This window comes from Callorhinchus milii, unplaced genomic scaffold (assembly GCF_018977255.1).
Source record: "Callorhinchus milii isolate IMCB2004 unplaced genomic scaffold, IMCB_Cmil_1.0 Scaffold1, whole genome shotgun sequence".
Lineage (NCBI taxonomy): Eukaryota > Metazoa > Chordata > Chondrichthyes > Chimaeriformes > Callorhinchidae > Callorhinchus > Callorhinchus milii.
The window spans coordinates 101,821,168-101,840,708 of NW_024704742.1; the positions used below are offsets into that span (position 1 = coordinate 101,821,168).

Below are 19,541 nucleotides of genomic sequence, written 5' to 3' on the forward strand. Positions count from 1 at the left end.
CTAGATACAATCTGAAAGCCTGCTCTCTGCTGTTCTTAAAAAGAACTGCAGAATAAATTAGGACAGAATTTGAGAACTTTTAAAAATTCTGCAAGATTTCATATTTTAAGAAGTGGGTCTTAAGGCTACAGCCACGACATTTTTCAGACTTCTGAAGTTTTGAAAACTGAATACCTCTTAATGCAGCAGAAGTATTCCACTTACAATTCTTCACATCTATCCCCATAGGATGGAGGAAAAAAAACTGGCAAGTCACCTGCATTATTCTAATTTAATTTGTAGCTGCTGGTTTAAGCGAATAGAGCATAAAGGCCCGGAAGCAAGTCCTCTGCTTACTTTCTCGGATTGGGAATAATGTATATTTAAATGTTATTTTTACAACACATGAATACCTGCTGTGATTCCTGTAAAAGAAGAATTAACTCCATCCTGACTGATGCAAGACCACCACCATGAGACCCATGAAGGCTGCAGTAGCTAAGAAACATTCGCAGAAGTGGCTGGTTTTTCCGCAGCCACAGCCGCTTCCGTTGCAAATAGTCTTGCTGTCGTATTGCTCTTTCCTGGTCATACATTTCATTTTCCGTCTGTTCATTGGTTGTCATTTTATCCAGGGTTTCTTCAAAACCATTTTTCAAACCATCCACATCAATATTATAATTACAGGTCTTCTGTAGAGCTAGAATTTCTCTCTCCAGCCAATCGTACAATTGGTAACGAAGTTTGCCACCATCAACCTCATAACCCGTGGATAATGTACGCAGCTCTGTTGTTAGTATCTTTAAGCAAGCTCCAAACTTGAGTTGTGCTGCTATTACATCTTTTGATGGACTTAAATAATCATCAGCATCACCATAAGAGGAGGAAAAATGTGTATTATTGTGATGTTCTTCTTTGGTTTTCTCTGCAACCGGGTATTGTAGCGTAATTTCCTTCATTGCTAAGCCAGGTTCTTCCTCTTCATCTTCCTTATCGCTGTCCCATTTTAGCTCCAAAGGCTCTTCTTCAATAGTCTGAGAGGAGCAACTCCAGTCAAAACTAAGAGACGAATCCGATTGTCCACTTGACATCCAATTTGAAGTGGCCTTATGTCCAAAACCATTTAAAACTGGAAGGGACCTGTCCAAATCAAAAGATTTTTGCTCCGATTCTTCCACTGAAGATGACAACTTAGTTAAACGAGAACTTCCTTTGTTCTGTGAAGCCTGCGACTTCATGTTGACTGCTGGCATTTTGGATAAGACTTCAAGGGCTAACATGGGACAGCCAGCTTTAAAATGTGCATTTGCAGTTGTAAAGAACAGTCTTCTTTCAACCAAACTGATCTTATCGGCCAGGCCACTTTCCATTGTTAAACCCATATGGGTGGCTGTCTTCTCAGAGGAAGCAAAGTGCCGTCGCATCAAAAGAGGATGGGTGCGCAAATAGTTGTAGAAATTAAATACTCCAGGGTTACATGACGCAGAGTTGTCGCACTCTTCTGAAAGAGACCAAAGGAATATTAATGGTTATATTAGTAGGTCATTAATGTTAGATTTAAACTCTTTTTTTAAAATCACGAATACAGTTCAGTTTAACAATTTTCAATAATGGCTAATGGCTTGTTCTGAATTTTTATTAATTTTAACATATATTCAATAAAAAGATTATTTCACTCCCAGCAGCACAGGATTATTTGATCACCATTTCACACCTCCAACCCCTCTATCTCACTCAAAGTTTCTCTAAACTTGTCTCTCCGTAACTCTCTCTCGCATTCTTGGTAACGTCACACTCATGTGTGCAATTTTGCAATTCTCATGCAAGCATGTAACTGCATTTTTGTCACTGTCGCTCAGGTTTTGACTAGTCTGCAATTATGAGACACATAGCAATTTTGAAACAATTTAGAGCAAAAAGTTCAAAATAATATATTTTCAATGAGTTAAATTAACAGCAACAAATGTTTTGTTGGAATATACTATGTTAGCAAAAACACAGTATAATGCAATACAAATTTAACAGAAAAAGTTACGTTTCTCTTTGCTCAGTACCTGTTGTTCCATTGCAGTCATCAGTTTCTCTCATTCCTTGCTCCAATAGAGTAGTCAGAGCATTTGTGTAATCTTCTAATATCCAATAAGCCATACTCCGAAGGACAGGATCAGGGTGCATGAAAGATGGGTTCAATTCTTTACTCTTCGTATCAAATCCCAGCAATCTTCGAAAGAGTATGGATTTGTAGGTGGATGAAACTTCAAATTCAGATTCATGCAAGCGGGATATTACAAGAGCTAGTTGAATATCATGAAGTCTTTCAAGACAAACCTAAGGGAAAAAAGTCGATTTCATCCTTAACTATGTGAAAATTCAGATAAGGTGATTATTTCTTTAGTTGTACAATACTGAACTGATATCACACACAAGAGGAACAATATTCCTGATAAACTATGCATGTGTTCATGTGTACACAAAACTTTGTATTTGGCACTCTGTTCCCATGTTACCATTTTTAAACAGAAATACTCAAGATCACCACTAGTGGACCAGCTATCCCGAGTTAAACTGAAGCAGTCTGTGCTGAGGTAGCTGATCTCAAGTCACTGACAGTAGATGGTACAATTAGCTTTAGCGCCTTGAATTTAAAGAGGGGAGCTCGGGTTATTCTCCTGATTGATCAAGAGAGAGCAGGATTACGCTAAATTGCGATTCCTTGCTGTACCATGGTTAGTTTTATCCTCTCCCCTCAATCATAGTCAAACAGGTGGTCTTATTTCATACAATTCAAGAGTGTGAATGATTTGAACTATTGAAATCAATTTTACAGCGACTTATTTGAAAGAAGTTTAAGTGCAGACGTTGTGGAAAACAATACTAATCCTTACATTTGGTATGGCGCCGCCTTTCATGTCGGGGGACTCAAAGTGCTTCACAGGATATACTGTAAAGCTGACTGTGCATTTGCAGACAAATGTGACAAGCAATTCACCACAGCAATGTTTCACAAACAACCATGAAGTGAAAGAATTTTAGCTGGGGAATTGTTGACTGAGGAGAATTTCCCTTCCTTTTCAGGAGGCGTTATAGGATTGTTCACATCTGCTTGAGCAGGCAGAGAGGAGCTTGGTTTAACATCTCATCCGGAGGATAGCACCGTCAGCAATGCAGTGCACTCCCAGCACAGCATCTGAGTGTTCGCCTATCATATGCAAGTCCAACATTCCAACTTGGGGCTTAAGCCCAACTTCTGATTTAAGAGGCGAGAGTGCAACTAACTAAGCTAGACTGACATCTTAAGGGTCCATCTGGGCAAAGTCACAAATACTCAGCCTGATTCGAAGAAGTATGCAACTCATGACCTTACAGCTGGTATGAAACTACTCCTAACTATTCTAAGTAACTTATACAAATTTTAAAATTCCAATGGAAAATGTATAACCAGTTTGAAAATATTTTGTGTCAAGTTTTGAAGTTCAAATCCATCATGTTCCATTCTACAATTCAGTTTACCAGTGCCACAACCTTATCTTGCATTTTCTAGTACTTGTACTTGAATTAAGTTTAATACTTAACAGTAAGAAATTTCATGCTGGAATATAAAAATTGCATTTGTAAAACAAGGAACCTCAAGTAAGTTTGGAGTTTAAAGCTGGAATTATAGTTTAATTATTGTGCTAGCATTTCTTCGCTCATTTGTCTTTTCTTAACAAAAAAACTATCAACTTTTGCTGAGGTTTTTGTTCATCATGACCATAATTTTGGTGTGTTAATTCCATAAATTGCAATTTACTGTTGGTTTACCTCAACAGCATCCTTAAGAGAACCAGCCAAAAGGAAGAAAGCTGCTGACTGCTCAAATCGCTGTTTACCCAATAAAGCAAAGGCATTCTTCAATGCAGCCTTTCTCCATCTGTCATCGGTGAAATTCTTTCCAAAAAACTCTGTCATTTTTTTGTCTTGAAGAGACCTGCACAATAGCAAAACAAAACAATAATTATTAGTAGTATTAGGCTTCTAACCTAAGTACTGGTGAACTCCATGTATTCAATGCTTTGGTTGGTTTGCTTCGAGCCACTCCTCTTTATAGTATATTCCATGAAGCACTTTGAAACAAATCTCCTGACATGAAAGGTGCTATATTGATGTAAGAATTATAGTTTTTATTACTTGCTATGAATTTCTCTCTCACACACATGCACACACACACTATGTATATATATATATAATAATAATAATCCTTGCATTTGATATAGCGCTTTTCACGTCAGGAGGACGTCCCAAAGCGCTGCACAGAACACACTGTAAAGTGAATTGACTGTATATTTGTGGGCGAACGCAGCAGCCAATTGCACACAGCAATGTCCCACAAACAGTCGTAGATTGAAAATGACCAATTTATTATTGTTTTTGGTTTTGGAGGGATTATTATGAGGCGTGTGGAGTAAGGAAACTTGCCCAAGGTTTTGCTCTGTCTGGAATTGAACTCAGGTCTCTCGCTTGCAAAACGAGTGCTCTAACCACTGAGCTACAGGACTCTGTATATAGATACAGAGAATAAAAGATTATCAGGAAGATTCATCAATTGATGTATGTTATTTGAAATGACAGAAAATTATTCTCAGAAAAAATGTGCACTTAACATTGTACTTTGAATAGATTGTAGACTAGAGTGAGGTGGCTATGAGGTCACAAGTGACTCCTGTTCACAGTACATAAATGACCTGGATTTGTAGATTCAGCGCAATGTAGTTAAATTTGTGGAAAACTGTGGAATCAGAAGCGGCAACCAAGATCTTGTGAAGAGAGCTTGATAAGGGTACGCAGCTGGGCTGATCACTGGCAAATGAAGATCAATTCAGATAATTCCAACATATAGCATTTAGGATATAAAAATAAGAGGTATATTGACCTCCTTGTATGGGATACAACTTGCCTAGGAGGAAAATAATAGTACCTAATGATAGTAGTTGACTTGTCACTCATAGCACATGTGGCAACAGTAAATAAGGCAAACAGGATGTACTATAATCCTCTAAAGTCATAGTACAGCTCTCAAACTGCACCTGGAACATGAAATACTGGGTAGAATTTGTGTTGCAAAATGCAATTTTGCTGCCCAGTTGGGAGCAACCAGGTTGATCCCCACTTAGACAACAAGCTAAAAGAAATAACTGGATCAGATAGGCTTCTTTAGCATTGAGAAGAGATGCATCAGAGGAAATTTATAGAGATATAAGATGGGAAATATTTTAGAGTAAAGTATGCAGCGGCAGCAGGACAAGAGATCACAAGTTCAAGATAGTCAATGGCAATATCAAGACAGACTGCAAAAAGTATTTCTTTACATAGAAGGTAGCTGGGATTATTACTGGAAAGGTTAATAGAGACTATGTTGCTGGACACATTTAAGACCCAGCTTCAGGTTATTCTGGAAATATAAGATAAATGAACCAAGGGGCATCCTTCATCCACAACTCATCCAATCACATACTTACTCCCTTGTCACTCCACCTAGCAAGATGAGTGGATTTAGCATGTGGATTATATTATTCATTTGTAAGACTATTTTGATGGAGAAATTCTCTTAACTAATATTTGTGCTTTTCCTTTTCTCATCATTTACTATGCTTCCACAATCTGTAAATGAGAGCCCCTGCTCCCAAACAATACTACTATGACTTGACTGCTGATACGTGCCAAGAACAGGCTGTTATTTGAAATGATACCACAAGTTTTCAGAGGTTTAATATATTGGACAATGAACCGCCCACTAATACTGGTCATGAAAATATGATTGATGAGAAGACATGAAAGCACTTCATCTCTAAAAAAAAGTTGATTCATCAATTCCAGGACCCAGCACAACTGGAATTTATTTTCAAAAATACTTACACTGTTTGCTAATATAAAGTACAAAATACTTCTTACCATCAATGCCTTCAGCTACAAAAAAACACAGGCAAAACATATTTATGCTGCTGAGGAACTTGACAAACTCCTATGATATTGCTGAGGAACAAAACTCAGCTGTATGATTCACATAAAACAAACTCACCTGAAAAGACCCCACAATATAGCCTTTTTCTTCATTGCAAGATAAAATATGGCTGCATCTAAGGGATCATTATTTCTTTGGAAAGCGGCTTTGGCAACCTACATTAAAGAAAAACATACATTTACGTTACTGTAATTGTTACTGAATAGTAATATGTACTCAAGTTCCACAGAAGATTTAGGTATAATAAAAACACACAAATAAAATGTTAACTTCACTGTTGATCCCTTACAAATGTATTTTGAAACCCATAGTCAAATTACGTCAGAAACAACTCCCGTTTCTCAGTCCAAACAACTGCAAATCCGAAAGGTTTCAGATCTCTAGATCTTCAGATTTATAACACCCTTATAAATAACTTTCATCTACTAGTGCCTTTCACATAAGCTAACTTCCAAAAAATGCTTTACAGAGATGGTGCTGGACAATGAGCAGGGAGGGTAGAGAAGGAAAAGGTAATCACAGACATAGTTGAAGAAATGATAATTAATAACATATATACACACACACATTTATGTTAACTTAAATGTCTTAAAGTGCTTTACCAAATATAAATGATAACAAAAAAAAGAACGTTTGAGGCAAAATAGGGCAACTAATCTGCCCCGCAACATCCCATGGACAATAAGATGCGTAGTCAATTCATTTGAATTTGGAGCAAATTGGTTTCAGGAAGAGAATAAGCCAGATACAAGTTTCCTTGCTTCTTTGAAAAGAGTAAGAATAACAGTTTTTCACTCCACTTTATGGGGTGAAAGTCAAATCAGTCAAAAAAAGTCATCCAAATTTCATTGTTAAAAACTGAATGTCATTGATTTTTTTCATGGTGTGTATCCCAGAACCCACCTTGTTGCACTGTCAGTACCAGGAGTACAAAAAAAATTCTATCAGATTTGCTGTCTCAAATTGTAAAAGTTCAAAAAAAAGTTTTTGTATTTTCCACCCCCTTCAATTCTCCACCCTCAACCAATTTGCTATGTTTTTCGCCAGAAAAAATAGACCCCTTAGAAAAGAACACAAACCTAAATTTAATAACAGCATCAAGAAGTGAATGAGATTATACATAATACAAAATGTTATTTACAACAACAAAATTACATTTGTGTCGCGCCTTTCACGTTGGGAAGACGTCCCAAGGTGCTGGACAGAGAGTTTTAGACCCGAGCTACGGGTCGGGATCGGGGAGGGTGGAGGGCAGGGTGATTGAAAGCACAGTTGAAGTGGAGGGTCTTGCAGGAAGCAAGGGAGGGTCGATGCGGAGGGACTGGGGGATGGAGTTCCAGAGGGTGGAGGCAGAGTGGCAGAAGGCCCGCCCGTTAATAATGGCGCGAGCGAGGAGGGGGATGTGAAGCAGGCAGGAGTTCGCTGACGGAGGGAGTGAGCAGGATGGTAGGGGGTTAGGAGGTCACAGAGGTAAGGGGGAGCAAGACCATGGAGGGCTTTGAAGGTGAGGACCAGGATCTTGAACTGTATCCTCTGTGTGATGGGAAGCCAGTGGAGTTGGGGGAGGATGGGGGTGATAGGGTCGTGGAAACAAGTGTGGGAGAGGACACGGAGACACATGCATTTTAAGGAGGGACAAGTTGGGGAGGTCGACAAGCAAGGAGTTTACATAGTCAAGCCTCGATGTAATGAAAGTGTGTATGAGGGTTTCGGTGGCCTGCGGAGTGAGACAGTGTTGGAGCCAGGCGACGTTGCGGAGGTGGGGGAAGGCAGAGCAGTTCATGGTGCAGATGTGGGGTAAAAAGGATAGTTGAGGGTCAAACAAGACCCCAAGGTTCCAGACTGGCTTAGCAAGGTGGAATGTGCAACCATGGATGGTGAGGCTGTCAGTGTATGAGGTGTGGAGGCACTGACGGGAGCCAATCAGGAGAGCCTCGGTCTTGTTGATGTTCAACTGAAGAAAGTTAGCTCTCATCCAGGACTTGATGTCTGACAAACATTCTGACAGGAAAGCAGTGGTCCTGTGTCAAGGGTGGAGGCAGAGAGGTAGTGTTGGGTGTCATCCACATACATGTGGAAGTTGATCCCATGTATGCAGATGATGTCACCAAGAGGGAGCATATAAATATTGAAGAGGAAGGGACCAAGGACAGAGCCCTGAGGAACGCCGCATGAGATGGTCCAGGGGCTAGAGAAGAAACCCCTAGTGGAAATGAAGTGGAGTCGGTGGGAGAGGTATGATTTGGACTAGTCAAGGACAGAGCCATGAAGGTTGAGGTGAGAGGAGAGGCGGTGGATGAGGATAAAGTGGTTGACATTGCTGAAGGCAGCAGAGAGGTCAAGGAGGACGAGGAGGAAGAGGGAGCCCTCGTCGCAGATGGACAGAATCTCATTTGTCACTTTGACCAGGGCTGTTTCTGTGCTGTGGGCGGCACAGAAACCTGATTGGAGGGATTTGTGAAAGGCGTGGCAGAAGAGGAAGGAGCGAAGCTGGGAAGCAACAACTCTTTCCAGTTCCTTGGAAAGGAAATGGAGATTGGAGATGGGGCGGTAGTTTGACAGTAGACATGGGTCCAAGGAGGGTTTTTTTTAAGGATAGAAGTGATGACGGCCATTCTTAATGGGGGCCATTCTCAATACCAGTGGAAAGGGAGAGGTTTATGATGTCTGTGAGTAGAGAGGCAAGGAGGTGAAACTGGGAGGTAAGGAGAGTGGTAGGTATGGGGTCGAGGGAGCAGGTGGTCGGTTTCATGCAGGTTACAGTGGTGGGGAGAGGAGTGGGAGACAAGTTCAAAGGTGTGGAGGGAGGGATGGGTAGGAGCTGGGGAGGGAGGGGGAGATGGGGAGGGTGTAACAGATGGGGAGGGTGTAACAGATGGAATGGCAGTGGCAGCTGAGCGGATCCCCTCGACTTTGAATTCGAGGAAGTCCAGCATCACCTTGCAGTTGGCATTTGAGGTGAGTATGGGCGAGGCATGAGATTGTGGGCAGAGAAGCTGGTTGGTGATGGAGAAGAAGAGCCTGGGGCTGTCATTGGCCTCCAAGATTATCTTGGATTAGAATGACGATTTAGAGGACGTGAGGGGGGGAGCAGTAAGATTTGATAAAGTCCGGCCAGATATACCGATGGACCGTTAAGTTTGATTTAAGTGGTCAGCGGCACACACCTGTACTTTAAGGGAGGGGAGGTGGCTGGTGTACCATGGTGACATTCGTGATTAGGAGACAGTTTGGGAAGAGACGGGAGCAAGGGAATTGAGAAAGGAGGAGAGGGAGATGTGGAGAAGAGTGACCGAGGACTGGGGTCATTGCAGGAGGAAGCCCAGAGGGGAAGGCATTCAGATGACTCCAAGGCAGCAGAGAAGGAGGGGGGGGGGGAAGATTTTTTTCCAGGGGCAGTAGGAGATTGAGGTGGGCTGGGTGGTGGTCGGAAGAGGGATTGAGGAGTTAAGGAAGATGAAGTGATGGTCCGAGATCACTTTGTCGATGATGGTGAGATCCAAGACGGTGAGGCCCCGAGTGATCACAGATCGAGGGGATGACCGTGGATGTGGGTTGCTGAGTGGATGTGGAGGGAGAGGTTGAGGGAGGAGATAAGGGAGGAAAAATCAGTAGAGGCAGAGCAGGAGGGGGTGGTGAAGGTTGAAGTCGCCTAGGATGTGTTCGGAGCAGAGGAAGAGGGAAGATAGGAGGGTAGAGATGTCAGGGATGAAGGTAGGGGAGGGCTTTGGGGGGGCGATAGATAAGGAGAATTTTGAGGGAAAGATTGGAGCGGGGTAAAGGATAAGGTGCACAACGGAGGGGAAAGCTGCAGAAGAGAAAGATAGGCCGAGCAGGGAACGGGAGATGAGAGGCACCCGGCCACCACAGAAGTAGGTCAAGTGATATAATGGAAGGTGTAGCCGGGTGGTGTGGCCTCTATCAGAGGGAAGGTGTCGCCTGGAGTGATCCAGGTTTCAGTGAGGCCGAGAATGTTGATGTTTTCATCGACAATGAGGTCTTGGATGGTGAGTGTTTTATTGGAGAGGGAGCGGACATTTTGTAGGGCGATGTGGAGGGGACAGTTGGTTGCGGAATGTGGGTGCGAGGGGGTGGTGAGAGGGAGGACTGACAGGGAGGGTGGGGATGTGGATGAAGGAGGAGAGGTTGGCCCCGGTGGTCAGGGACCGATGGGACTTGCGGCGAGAATGGGGATCGGGGCAGTCAGAGTGGCTGCTGTTAGACATCCAGCGGCGACTCCCATGGTGGGCCCGACGGAGGATTTGCAGGCTGGAGCAGAGGCAGGCTGTGGGACGGTGGAGCAGGGATAGGAGTTGGGGAGTGTGGCAGGAGAGGACTGAGGGGGAATAATGGAGAGTGGAGGACAGGGATGGGAGCATTATGGAGAAGCAGCTCGGGTCAGTGGCAGCAGCCAAAATGCACACACCGAGACTAAAAGCGAACGGAGGAGGGGGTCAGAGAGGCATGGTTAGCCTGCTGGTGTGGATCATTATGGGGAGCGGGGACAAAGTTATTGTCCCAGTGAGGCGAAGTAAGTTGTTATGAATACTCACACATTAGTATGTTGTCAACACAAACAAAATGCAAAAGCAGTTATTTCTATCATTTTAAACTTCTAAAAAAAAGTACACAGTACCTTCTCAATGCATTTGCGAAGTGTATTGTTGCTGCGCACCCACCAACCGACTCCCATGGCTCTAAGCTCTGACCAGTGAGGATCTCCTCTCTGTATTGCAGGGATCATGCTTAATAGCTCTTCCTCAGCTTCTGAATGAAAGGCCCAGGCAAAATGACAAGTAGACAAACCTGTGATAAGGAAGAGGTGATCATTATCCCATGTTCATTCACTGAAGGAATTCAACTCTAATTTGAATTATTTTCAAACCATTGTTTCAAAAAACAATTGTATTCCATACTAATACTGCAGACGATTTTAAACTAAAATCTTTCACTATAGAACAACAATAAAAGGTCCACAAAGTTAACAACAGAAATAAGGCACTAGAGTTATGGTTTAAAGCTGAACATGAACAGTTCTGTTTTGATCACCTTTCAAGGAGCTTGGTTATCAATTCCATTGTTCACAAAAGATCTTTTGAAATGCTGAAATAGGAAACCAAATACTGTACCTTTTTTATGAAATAGAAACTGTTCCTTCTGATGGAAACAGAAATTTTACAGTAGTACAAATCATTATTACTTTTCTAACTGTCAGCACTTTTGGATTTCAGATTCCTTTTGGTATAGGAATTCCCATAGTGTCCGTTATAAAAATAATTGGATTTCAGCAGAGCTGTCATTTAGCACTATGATCAATTTACCTTGCCGAAGAAGTTGTGCCCGATATACTGGAGGGAGTGATGTTGAAAGGAATGTATGCAATCGCATGGCTAGGAGAAATCTCAATCCACATTCATCAAGAGTCTCTCCACCTGAATACACAAGATAGAAAATATTTTAATCTTTATTAGTGAATGAAATAATTTGATCAAAGAAGCATTGTGAAGGAGATATACATCAGCTAACATTGCCAGATTTGACATTAAGTATTTTAGATTGAACATACCTAGCAATGCACGCTCCCACAAAATATAGTCAATTCACTTTACAGTATATTCTGTGAAGTGCTTTGAGACGTCTCAAAGACGTGATAAGGCACTATATGCAAGGATTATTATTATTTTTCCTAGTTTTTATAGTTAATAGGGGATTAAAAAGGAAAAAGAGATTCACAAACTTGAAATATATTTTACAAAATATTACATGCATTTAAAATAGAATTTTGTAGCTTTTATTTAAAGGTTGATACATTACAGTATTCTATAAATATTTATATGAATTGCCCAAGCAGGTTAAATATAACTGAAAAGAATGTAAAACGGAACAGTTTTGATCCATTTCCATGAAGTAAATACAATGCAGTCCCATAGCAGATTTAACTGAAACTGCCTAATTTCTGCAATAAAATAATAAAAAAAAGCGAATTTCCAGGTCACCTCAACATCGTTTTCTACTTTGCTGTGCATGCGCTCTTTGGTTTGTAGGTGACATTAGCGGCAACCTGATGACCCAGAAATTGACTTTTTTTTAAAGAGAATAAGAATCTTTTTCACTGGTCACTGGTGACATCACTTCCTACTTTTCGTAACAAAGCATTCAGTGGAGTTGACAGTGACCAGGAAGTTGGCCATTTTAGCGTGAAAAAATGTAGTTTAAAATTTTAATTTCCTTAAATAAAAAAAATGCACTGCATCAAAAAAAGCTTACCTTGGGCTCTTTCTCGGCTTTCTCCGATATCTGTGCTGATGGTTGCAACAGTATCTGCTAGTGCCATCAAAAACATCTGCTCCATACTGGTAAGTCCAGGTAGACTGGAATGAAGCAAATGGCTAGATAGTACTCGAGCATGTTCGGGTCCAAAATAGGTAGGACTGTACTGAGAAAGATCAATAATTTTGGATGCATAGACATCGCCAAAGACATCTAAGAGACTTAAATCTTCTGTACCAACAGAGGTCTCAAAGAGTTCATCATAGTTGTTTCCTGTTGACTGATATTTATTTTTCTTCCTAAAATTAGTTCTTTTGCTAGGTTTTTCAAAGGTGGTATGAGAAGTATCTTCATCAGCAGCTAGAAGTGCACACAGAGGAAGAGGAGGAACAGAATCTATTTCCGTGTAATCAGGATTTTCATTTTTATTAGCAGTTAAGGGATCTCTTGCGGTGCTGCCACTTGCACTGATGGTCAAAGATCTAAGACGACGCTCATGGCTAGTTTGAACGTCACGAGGAGTGATTACTTCTCCTGCAATACATTTGACCAGATGAGACAAAATGGCTTTGGCTCGTCTGACCTTGCCCAAATCCATCAACTCCAAAAGCTGCAAAGGATGATATTGAGGCAGAGTGGGGGATAAATTATGAGATGCTTCAAAGAGGCCAGAGTCCTCCATCTCAACACTCCAGTTATATGGAATCTTTTTGCCACAAAATTTCTGAGCAAGCCCAGTCATCGATCTGGTCAGTGTTCTTTTGTACAGGCTAGGATTGGAACCACTAGCACAACTGTATTTTGCAAGGCTAGCTATTGAAGGAGTGCTACCAATATCAACATCAGTGACTGTTGTGTCCAATTTATCAGGTGGTTGCCATTGTGAATAAACATGCATTTCACAATCCATCCCCACCACAAGAATGCCGTCACGCACCCAGGAGAGGGAAACAGGCAGTGATAAAGATCCGTCTACTGAGGACACCAGGTCCACGCTCCTGAGAAGCACCCATCTAGATCGAGAGACTTCCTTGGCACTGTCCCACAAAGATAATGCAACAAAAGCTGGTGCTTCTTTCTTTGTCTGATCTTGTACTAATCCAGACATCTGTCCGTACATTATAAGCTTGGATCCAATTCCTATAGTTAAGATATGAGATCCATCTTCTTTGGAGACCCAATCTAAGTGAACCAAAGGTTTTGAGTCAAAAGCCACATGACTGTCATTGATCAAATGCAAATCTTCTTTATTATAAACCACTAAATTGCTATCTATACTGACTCTTGGGTCCAACGTTGTACAACTATGGCTAAAGTCATCCAAGTGGATTGTCTGCTCATGAATCCACTGAGAGCCTCCAGTGGACTCGCATTCAAATATTCCAACATGCATGGTGAAGTGCTTACTGGAATGACCATTAACTGGTATTGTCTGTTTGTAAGCCACAGCCAGCCGGCTTGTGTATGAACAGCTTACATCCACTGGCCTCCCTGGTACATACACGGCACTGCTGCTATGAAGTCCTTCCTCAATAAGCAGTGGCCATTCTTCCCAGGAATAAGCCAAGCCACTCTCCCCAGTGTCCCCTGCTGCAGAAGATACCAGTTGTGAAGAGGCTCGACAGCGCCAGAATCGAACCTTTCCGTCTGAGCAGGAAGTTGCTAAAAGATATGGTGCTAAGCAAGATGGATGAACTGACGAAGAACTGAGGTGTCCTGCATATAAAAAAAAGCAATGAAAGAAAATCATTACAAAATGAAACTTTTTAAAAATCTCTGACCATCAGTTTCAGCACTACAAGTGGTTAATAAAACCTTGATGGCTAATAAAAATGAAAATGAGGTATCAGGCTTACTCAACACCAACTGTTTAATCCAGGTCTTCAAGTGCAGGGCCTTGGTAAAGAGACAGGCTCACCATGAAGCCGTCATGACCTTCGGGGTGCTGAGAAACATTCAGTGAAAGCTGGAGCCTTCCTTCCTCTAACTGGGAAAGCTACTTCGCTTTTTTTAAACAACAAAACCACCTCACTTCTTGCTCCTAAACTTTGCAAACGATACAAAAGAAACCCTTCCATTGCATACCCAGGAGCTCGAAACCATGAAGGTAAGTGTGTTAGGGGGTCTTCCACACCACAAGCTTAACCTGCATTGGGACTTTCCTATCATAGGAGAAAGGAACTGCCAGAGTGCCCTTCACCCTTCTTGTGTGGTTCCGAAGTGTCTAATTAAGTCAGTGTATACTGCAACCTCCTAGATACAGATATGTCAACAATTGGGAGAGATATCTCTTGTATCTTTCAATCAACATCTTCACTGTCCCATCTCAAGCTGTATATTTATAATGCTACATGGTGAAAACTACACACAGATTGTCCAGGATCTCCACAATGAGGTCTAAATGTGGTCAGGCCAGTCTAAAACTGTTAACCCACTAAACTCAATGAATGGAGCTGCTCCAGCTCCTGCCTGTGTTCGAGAGGTTTGGTTGGTTTCAATACAACTACAAATCATTTTATACAAACTATACAAATTCTATTTTAGCAGGAGTAATACGGGAAAAGGTACTCTCAAATCTTTAAAAATAACTTTAAATACTGTAGATTTAAATAAGAAATGTGTACAAATGATTCCTACCATATTGAAATTTCAGAGTTGCATAGTCACTTGCAAAATACAAAAAAGACACAGATGCCACACTTTGACTATTATGTTCAAACTAACCTGCAGATGGAGTACATCTAATAATCTCCACTCCTTCTGGAAGAGGTAATTCTTGACTGTAAACTCTTTCTGAGGTAAGAGTCAGTCTACTGGCACTTTGTAAATTTGCTTTGCAAGCTTGATATTTTTTAAGAAAAGGAGATGGTGATTTTTCAGGGATGGAGCTATCTGGTTCTGCTGCAGGTGTCGGCGAGGTTTCAGGTGTGTTACCTGAGGTTAGGGGTGGGAGAAAGAGAAACACATTTTCATCCATCAATAATGCTACTGTATTGATCAATTGCATTCCATCATAAATGAAGTAACATTATACTCCCACAGTTAAATAACATACTCGCTTGTACATTTAACACTTTATATGGAATCTCCACATACACGACATATCCCATGAACTGCTACTCTGGAGGAATGGGTCAAGGGATAAAGTAAGTTTTGTTCTTTAACTCTGAAATAATTTTGATTATTTTTTCTTCCTCTTTCTTCCTTTTTACTAAAACCACTATAACACCGAATAATAAAACATTCATTTCTCCATTTCTGTTAATGGGAATATAACCTGCACATATGAGCTATTAGTGATATGGTAGGGGTATGAAATGCTCAAATAGTTCTTGGGATACTTAGCTTCTGGACTGAATAAAGGAGAGATTCGTATAGAAAACATTTTGGAAATTCTCTCAGTTGAGTTTGTGGGTCAGGGGAAAATTATGTTAAAATTGCCCCCCCAAGAGGTTAAATAGTTGGAGTTCATAATAGGGGTGATTGTATTTGGTATGTGAAAGAAATTAGCCAAATGAATTAAATGGCCTTTTCTAAAACTATAAACTATTTTTATTCACTTGGCAATTTTTGCAACTCTTTGGGAGATGTTTGATTCCCTTTTGCTTCTGGAACTAAGGGAGGAAGTCGCAAAAAAAATCTTTCAAAAATCCCTGAATAATGGAGAGGTGCCAGGGGACTGGAGAAAGGCAGATGTTACTCCTATTTTTAAGAAGATAACAAAAGTGATCCAGTTAACTACAAACCAGCAAGTTTGATGTCCATTATGGGTAAAATTATGGAGACTCTTATTAAAGATAAAATCATGGACAGAAATGAAATCATAAATGATAGCCACTGTGGGTTCATGAAGGGAAGGTCCTGCCAATCTAATTTACTGTTTTTTCTTTGCTGGTGTGACATGGCAGCTTGATAAGGGTAAGGCTGTGGATGGTGTATATCTGGATTTCAGTAAGGCCTTTGATACATTTCCTCTTGAGAGGCTGGTATTTAAAGTACAGAAAGCGGGAATCAATGGAGGTATATTACAATGGATACGCAATTGGTTGACTGGATGAATCCAGAGGGTGGTGGTACAGGGAATGTCATCAGACTGGGAAAATGTTACCAGTGGAGTTCTATAAGGGTCTGTTTTGGGACTTCTTTTGTTTAATATTTTTATAAATGATCTGGAACTAGGAATTGCAAGCACAGTGGCTAAGTTTGTAGATGACCAAGCTAATGAAGGTGGTAGATTGTGAAGCTGAACAAGATAGGTTACAGGAGGATTGAACATATTTGGGAATTTGGCAGATCGATGTTAGATAGAATTCAATGCGGAGAAATGTAAAGTTACTTCATATGGGGACAAAAAATCCTGGAAGTGACTATTACTTGAATGGAAGGAAAACAATATGTATGGAAAATGAAAAGGACCCGGGGGTCCTGATTGACAATAAATGTTCATGCTGTAAAATATTAGGTCTTTTTTAATATGGAGAACAACTTCTCAACACAATAATACAGAGCACCACCAAGTGACAGAAAACAAATACGACATATTGTTATGTAATATCTTTGAAACAGTATTCCTTTTAGTAGCTCCAAAATAAACTACCAGCCCTTCAACTTCTTTAAAGTTTTGACCATGATCAATGCACATATTAGGACTGTTTGCAAACTCTGAACAAAGTAGGAAAAGCTACAAAAACATAAAAACATAGAATAAGAAAATGAAATCTCCCCCGAACACAGACCAGGTACAATGTACAAATTTTATTTGATCGATTTAATCTCGAGAAAGGTTATCATCCAAAACACTTCCATAAAACCCAGTGTTCTTTTTGCGCTGCTACAAATACTGGAACGGAGATGGTGGGTATGATAAAGAAGTTCCATATCTAACAGAACTGCTCTGCCACATTAGCCATAATGAGTTCAGTACCTTTAGATGTGGATTATTGGATGGCTACATTTTGTTTCTAGTTTCCACTCAGGGTTTGCTAGATTAATTTAAATGAAAGCAGTAAAACCAAGACAGACTCTTTGAATGTACCTTCTCCTTTAGATCCTTCTCCGTGGAACTTTCTAAAAGGAATGGGTTAAAAGCAGTTACACTACTTTCTGACTCAGAGATGAGAGTGCCACCAAATGAGCTCCGTCTTCCATACAAATTTAAAACACATTTAAAATTTTTTAAACACAAGAAAATTTCACTGAATTTATATAAAGTGCAATTTGTCACAAAAATAGGTCTTACCCACAGAGACCTGAACAGATTTCAGGTGTAGATGCCACATGTGCAGGGCTGAACGATTATTCTGTTTATGCTCTATTACCACCAAAAAGAATTTCTCTGAAAATCCTTCCTGCGGCTCTCCTGAAAAGAAATAACATTTTCAACAATAGAATAACATGTTGGATATTGTAGAATGTATGCGGTTAATAATCCTTTAAAAAAATAAGTTTGATCACTCAATTCACAACGGTTTATGGGACCCTTCTGTGTGCAATTGGCTGCCGCATTTTGCCCAAAAATATAGTCAATATACAGTATATTTCGTAAAGCACTTTAAGACATCTCAATGCAGCAATAAGGTGCTATATCAAATGCAAGGATTATCATTATTCAGTAATTATTGCATATATCATGAGTGTGAAAGACCTATTTCAGTTTTTTTTTCTCCAAATTGTATACCAGTCGATATTCTACTGTATGGCCATTAATTCAGACTTAAAATAAACATTTTACTTATAATACACACAATGTACTTTTTAAAAAATCTGTACAAATTGATATTTGATTTAAGCATGAAGCAGCTGTACCATTCATGCTCTGTTTGAAGTTTACTGTCAGCAATGCTAATATATCACAGTGTTTCTAGCATGCTGCACATAGGTGCAAATAAAAGCAATGTCATTTTCAAATTTATACAACTTTTATGAAATATCGCCAGAGGCTTTAAAAAAAAGGTATCTGGAGAGAATAAACCACTTTACTATGGATTTTCTGCTCTATTCATTTTGTCATTTTTTCTCCTGGAACACACTGAACTTTCTTCAGCTCAACGTGCGAAAAACCGAGGCCCTCCTGATTGGCTCACGTCAGCGCCTCCGCACCTCAGGCGCTGACACCATCAGCATCCAAGGCTGCACTCTCCACCTCTCAAAGCCAGTCAGGAACCTCGGGGTTCTGTTCGACCCTGAGCTGTCCTTTCTCCCTCACATCCGCACCACAACTGGCACCGCCTTCCATCACCTCCGGAATATCGCCAGACTACGGCACTACCTCACCCCTCACGCTGCTGAAACCCTGGTTCACGCCTTTGTCACCTCAAGGCTGGACTATGGGAACTCTCTCCTCGCCGGCCTTCCCGCCACCTCCCTCCACACTGCAGGTCATTCAGAACTCTGCAGCTCGTGTACTGTCCCGCACCAGGCTTCGGGACCACATCACTCCCACCCTCGCTCGCCTCCACTGGCTCCCCATCCCCAGAGGATTGATTTCAAGATCCTCATCCTCACCTACAAGGCCATTCACGGCCTTGCTCCCTCCTACCTCTACGACTTACTATCCCCCTACTTACCTGCCCGTACCCTCCGTTCCTCTGGCTCTGGTCTGCTCCACGTCCCCCGCCCCAACCGCCCTACTATCGGTGGTCGGGCCTTCAGCCTCTCAGCCCCCAGGCTCTGGAACTCCATCCCCCAGTGCCTTCGCCGCCTCCTCACTTTCCTCCTTCAAGGCCGGTCTCAAAACCTTTCTCTTTGACCGTGCCTTCAGCTCCCCTCTCGACTCTCTTCCTCCTCCTCGCTCCCTCCCTTCCCTCCCCTCACCCTGACCATTTCCCCCCTCCTCTCTCCCTCCCTTCCTTCCCCTCACCCTGACCATTTCCCCCCTGCTCGGGTCATGACCCAACTGTGCAGCGCCTTGGGACGTCCTCCTGACGTGAAAGGCGCTCTATAAATGGAATCTTGTTCTTGTTGTTGTTGTTGTTGAACCAAATGGACAGAATTCCATAAGCAATGGCCACTCTCCAGTACCACAATGTCACAAAAGAGGTTCAGATGAAGAAAGTCCTTTGGTCCATTTGATGGCATTCTTCCAGAATAACTATTCTATTGTCCTCTCATACAGCATCAAGCTGCTTCTTCAATAAGTCCATTGTTGTATCACCGTTCCAGCTGATTTTGTTTGGTCAGCTGGGTGTCTAACTCATGCATTAGAGATAGTTTTCTAGTTTTCTAAAACAATATGCTGAGGAACCAACCAGGGAACAGGCTATCTTAGATCTTGTGTAACGAAATAGGGCTAATC

At 41.3% G+C, this 19,541-nt stretch overlaps 1 protein-coding gene across 2 annotated transcripts in view; it reads right to left on the reverse strand.

The window, feature by feature from the left end:
* LOC103181121 (dmX-like protein 1) overlaps positions 1–19,541 on the reverse strand; it is a 134,964-nt gene that overhangs the window by 51,077 nt on the left and 64,346 nt on the right. For both annotated transcript variants that reach the window (XM_007897364.2, XM_042333817.1), the window contains exons 16-24: positions 17,487–17,606; positions 14,972–15,181; positions 12,245–13,963; positions 11,299–11,409; positions 10,614–10,783; positions 6,035–6,132; positions 3,781–3,946; positions 2,034–2,307; positions 393–1,480 (exon numbers count right to left, since the gene is read on the reverse strand). In XM_007897364.2, the coding sequence (XP_007895555.1) occupies positions 393–1,480; positions 2,034–2,307; positions 3,781–3,946; positions 6,035–6,132; positions 10,614–10,783; positions 11,299–11,409; positions 12,245–13,963; positions 14,972–15,181; positions 17,487–17,606 (3,956 nt within the window). The remainder of the gene's footprint in view (positions 1–392; positions 1,481–2,033; positions 2,308–3,780; positions 3,947–6,034; positions 6,133–10,613; positions 10,784–11,298; positions 11,410–12,244; positions 13,964–14,971; positions 15,182–17,486; positions 17,607–19,541) is intronic.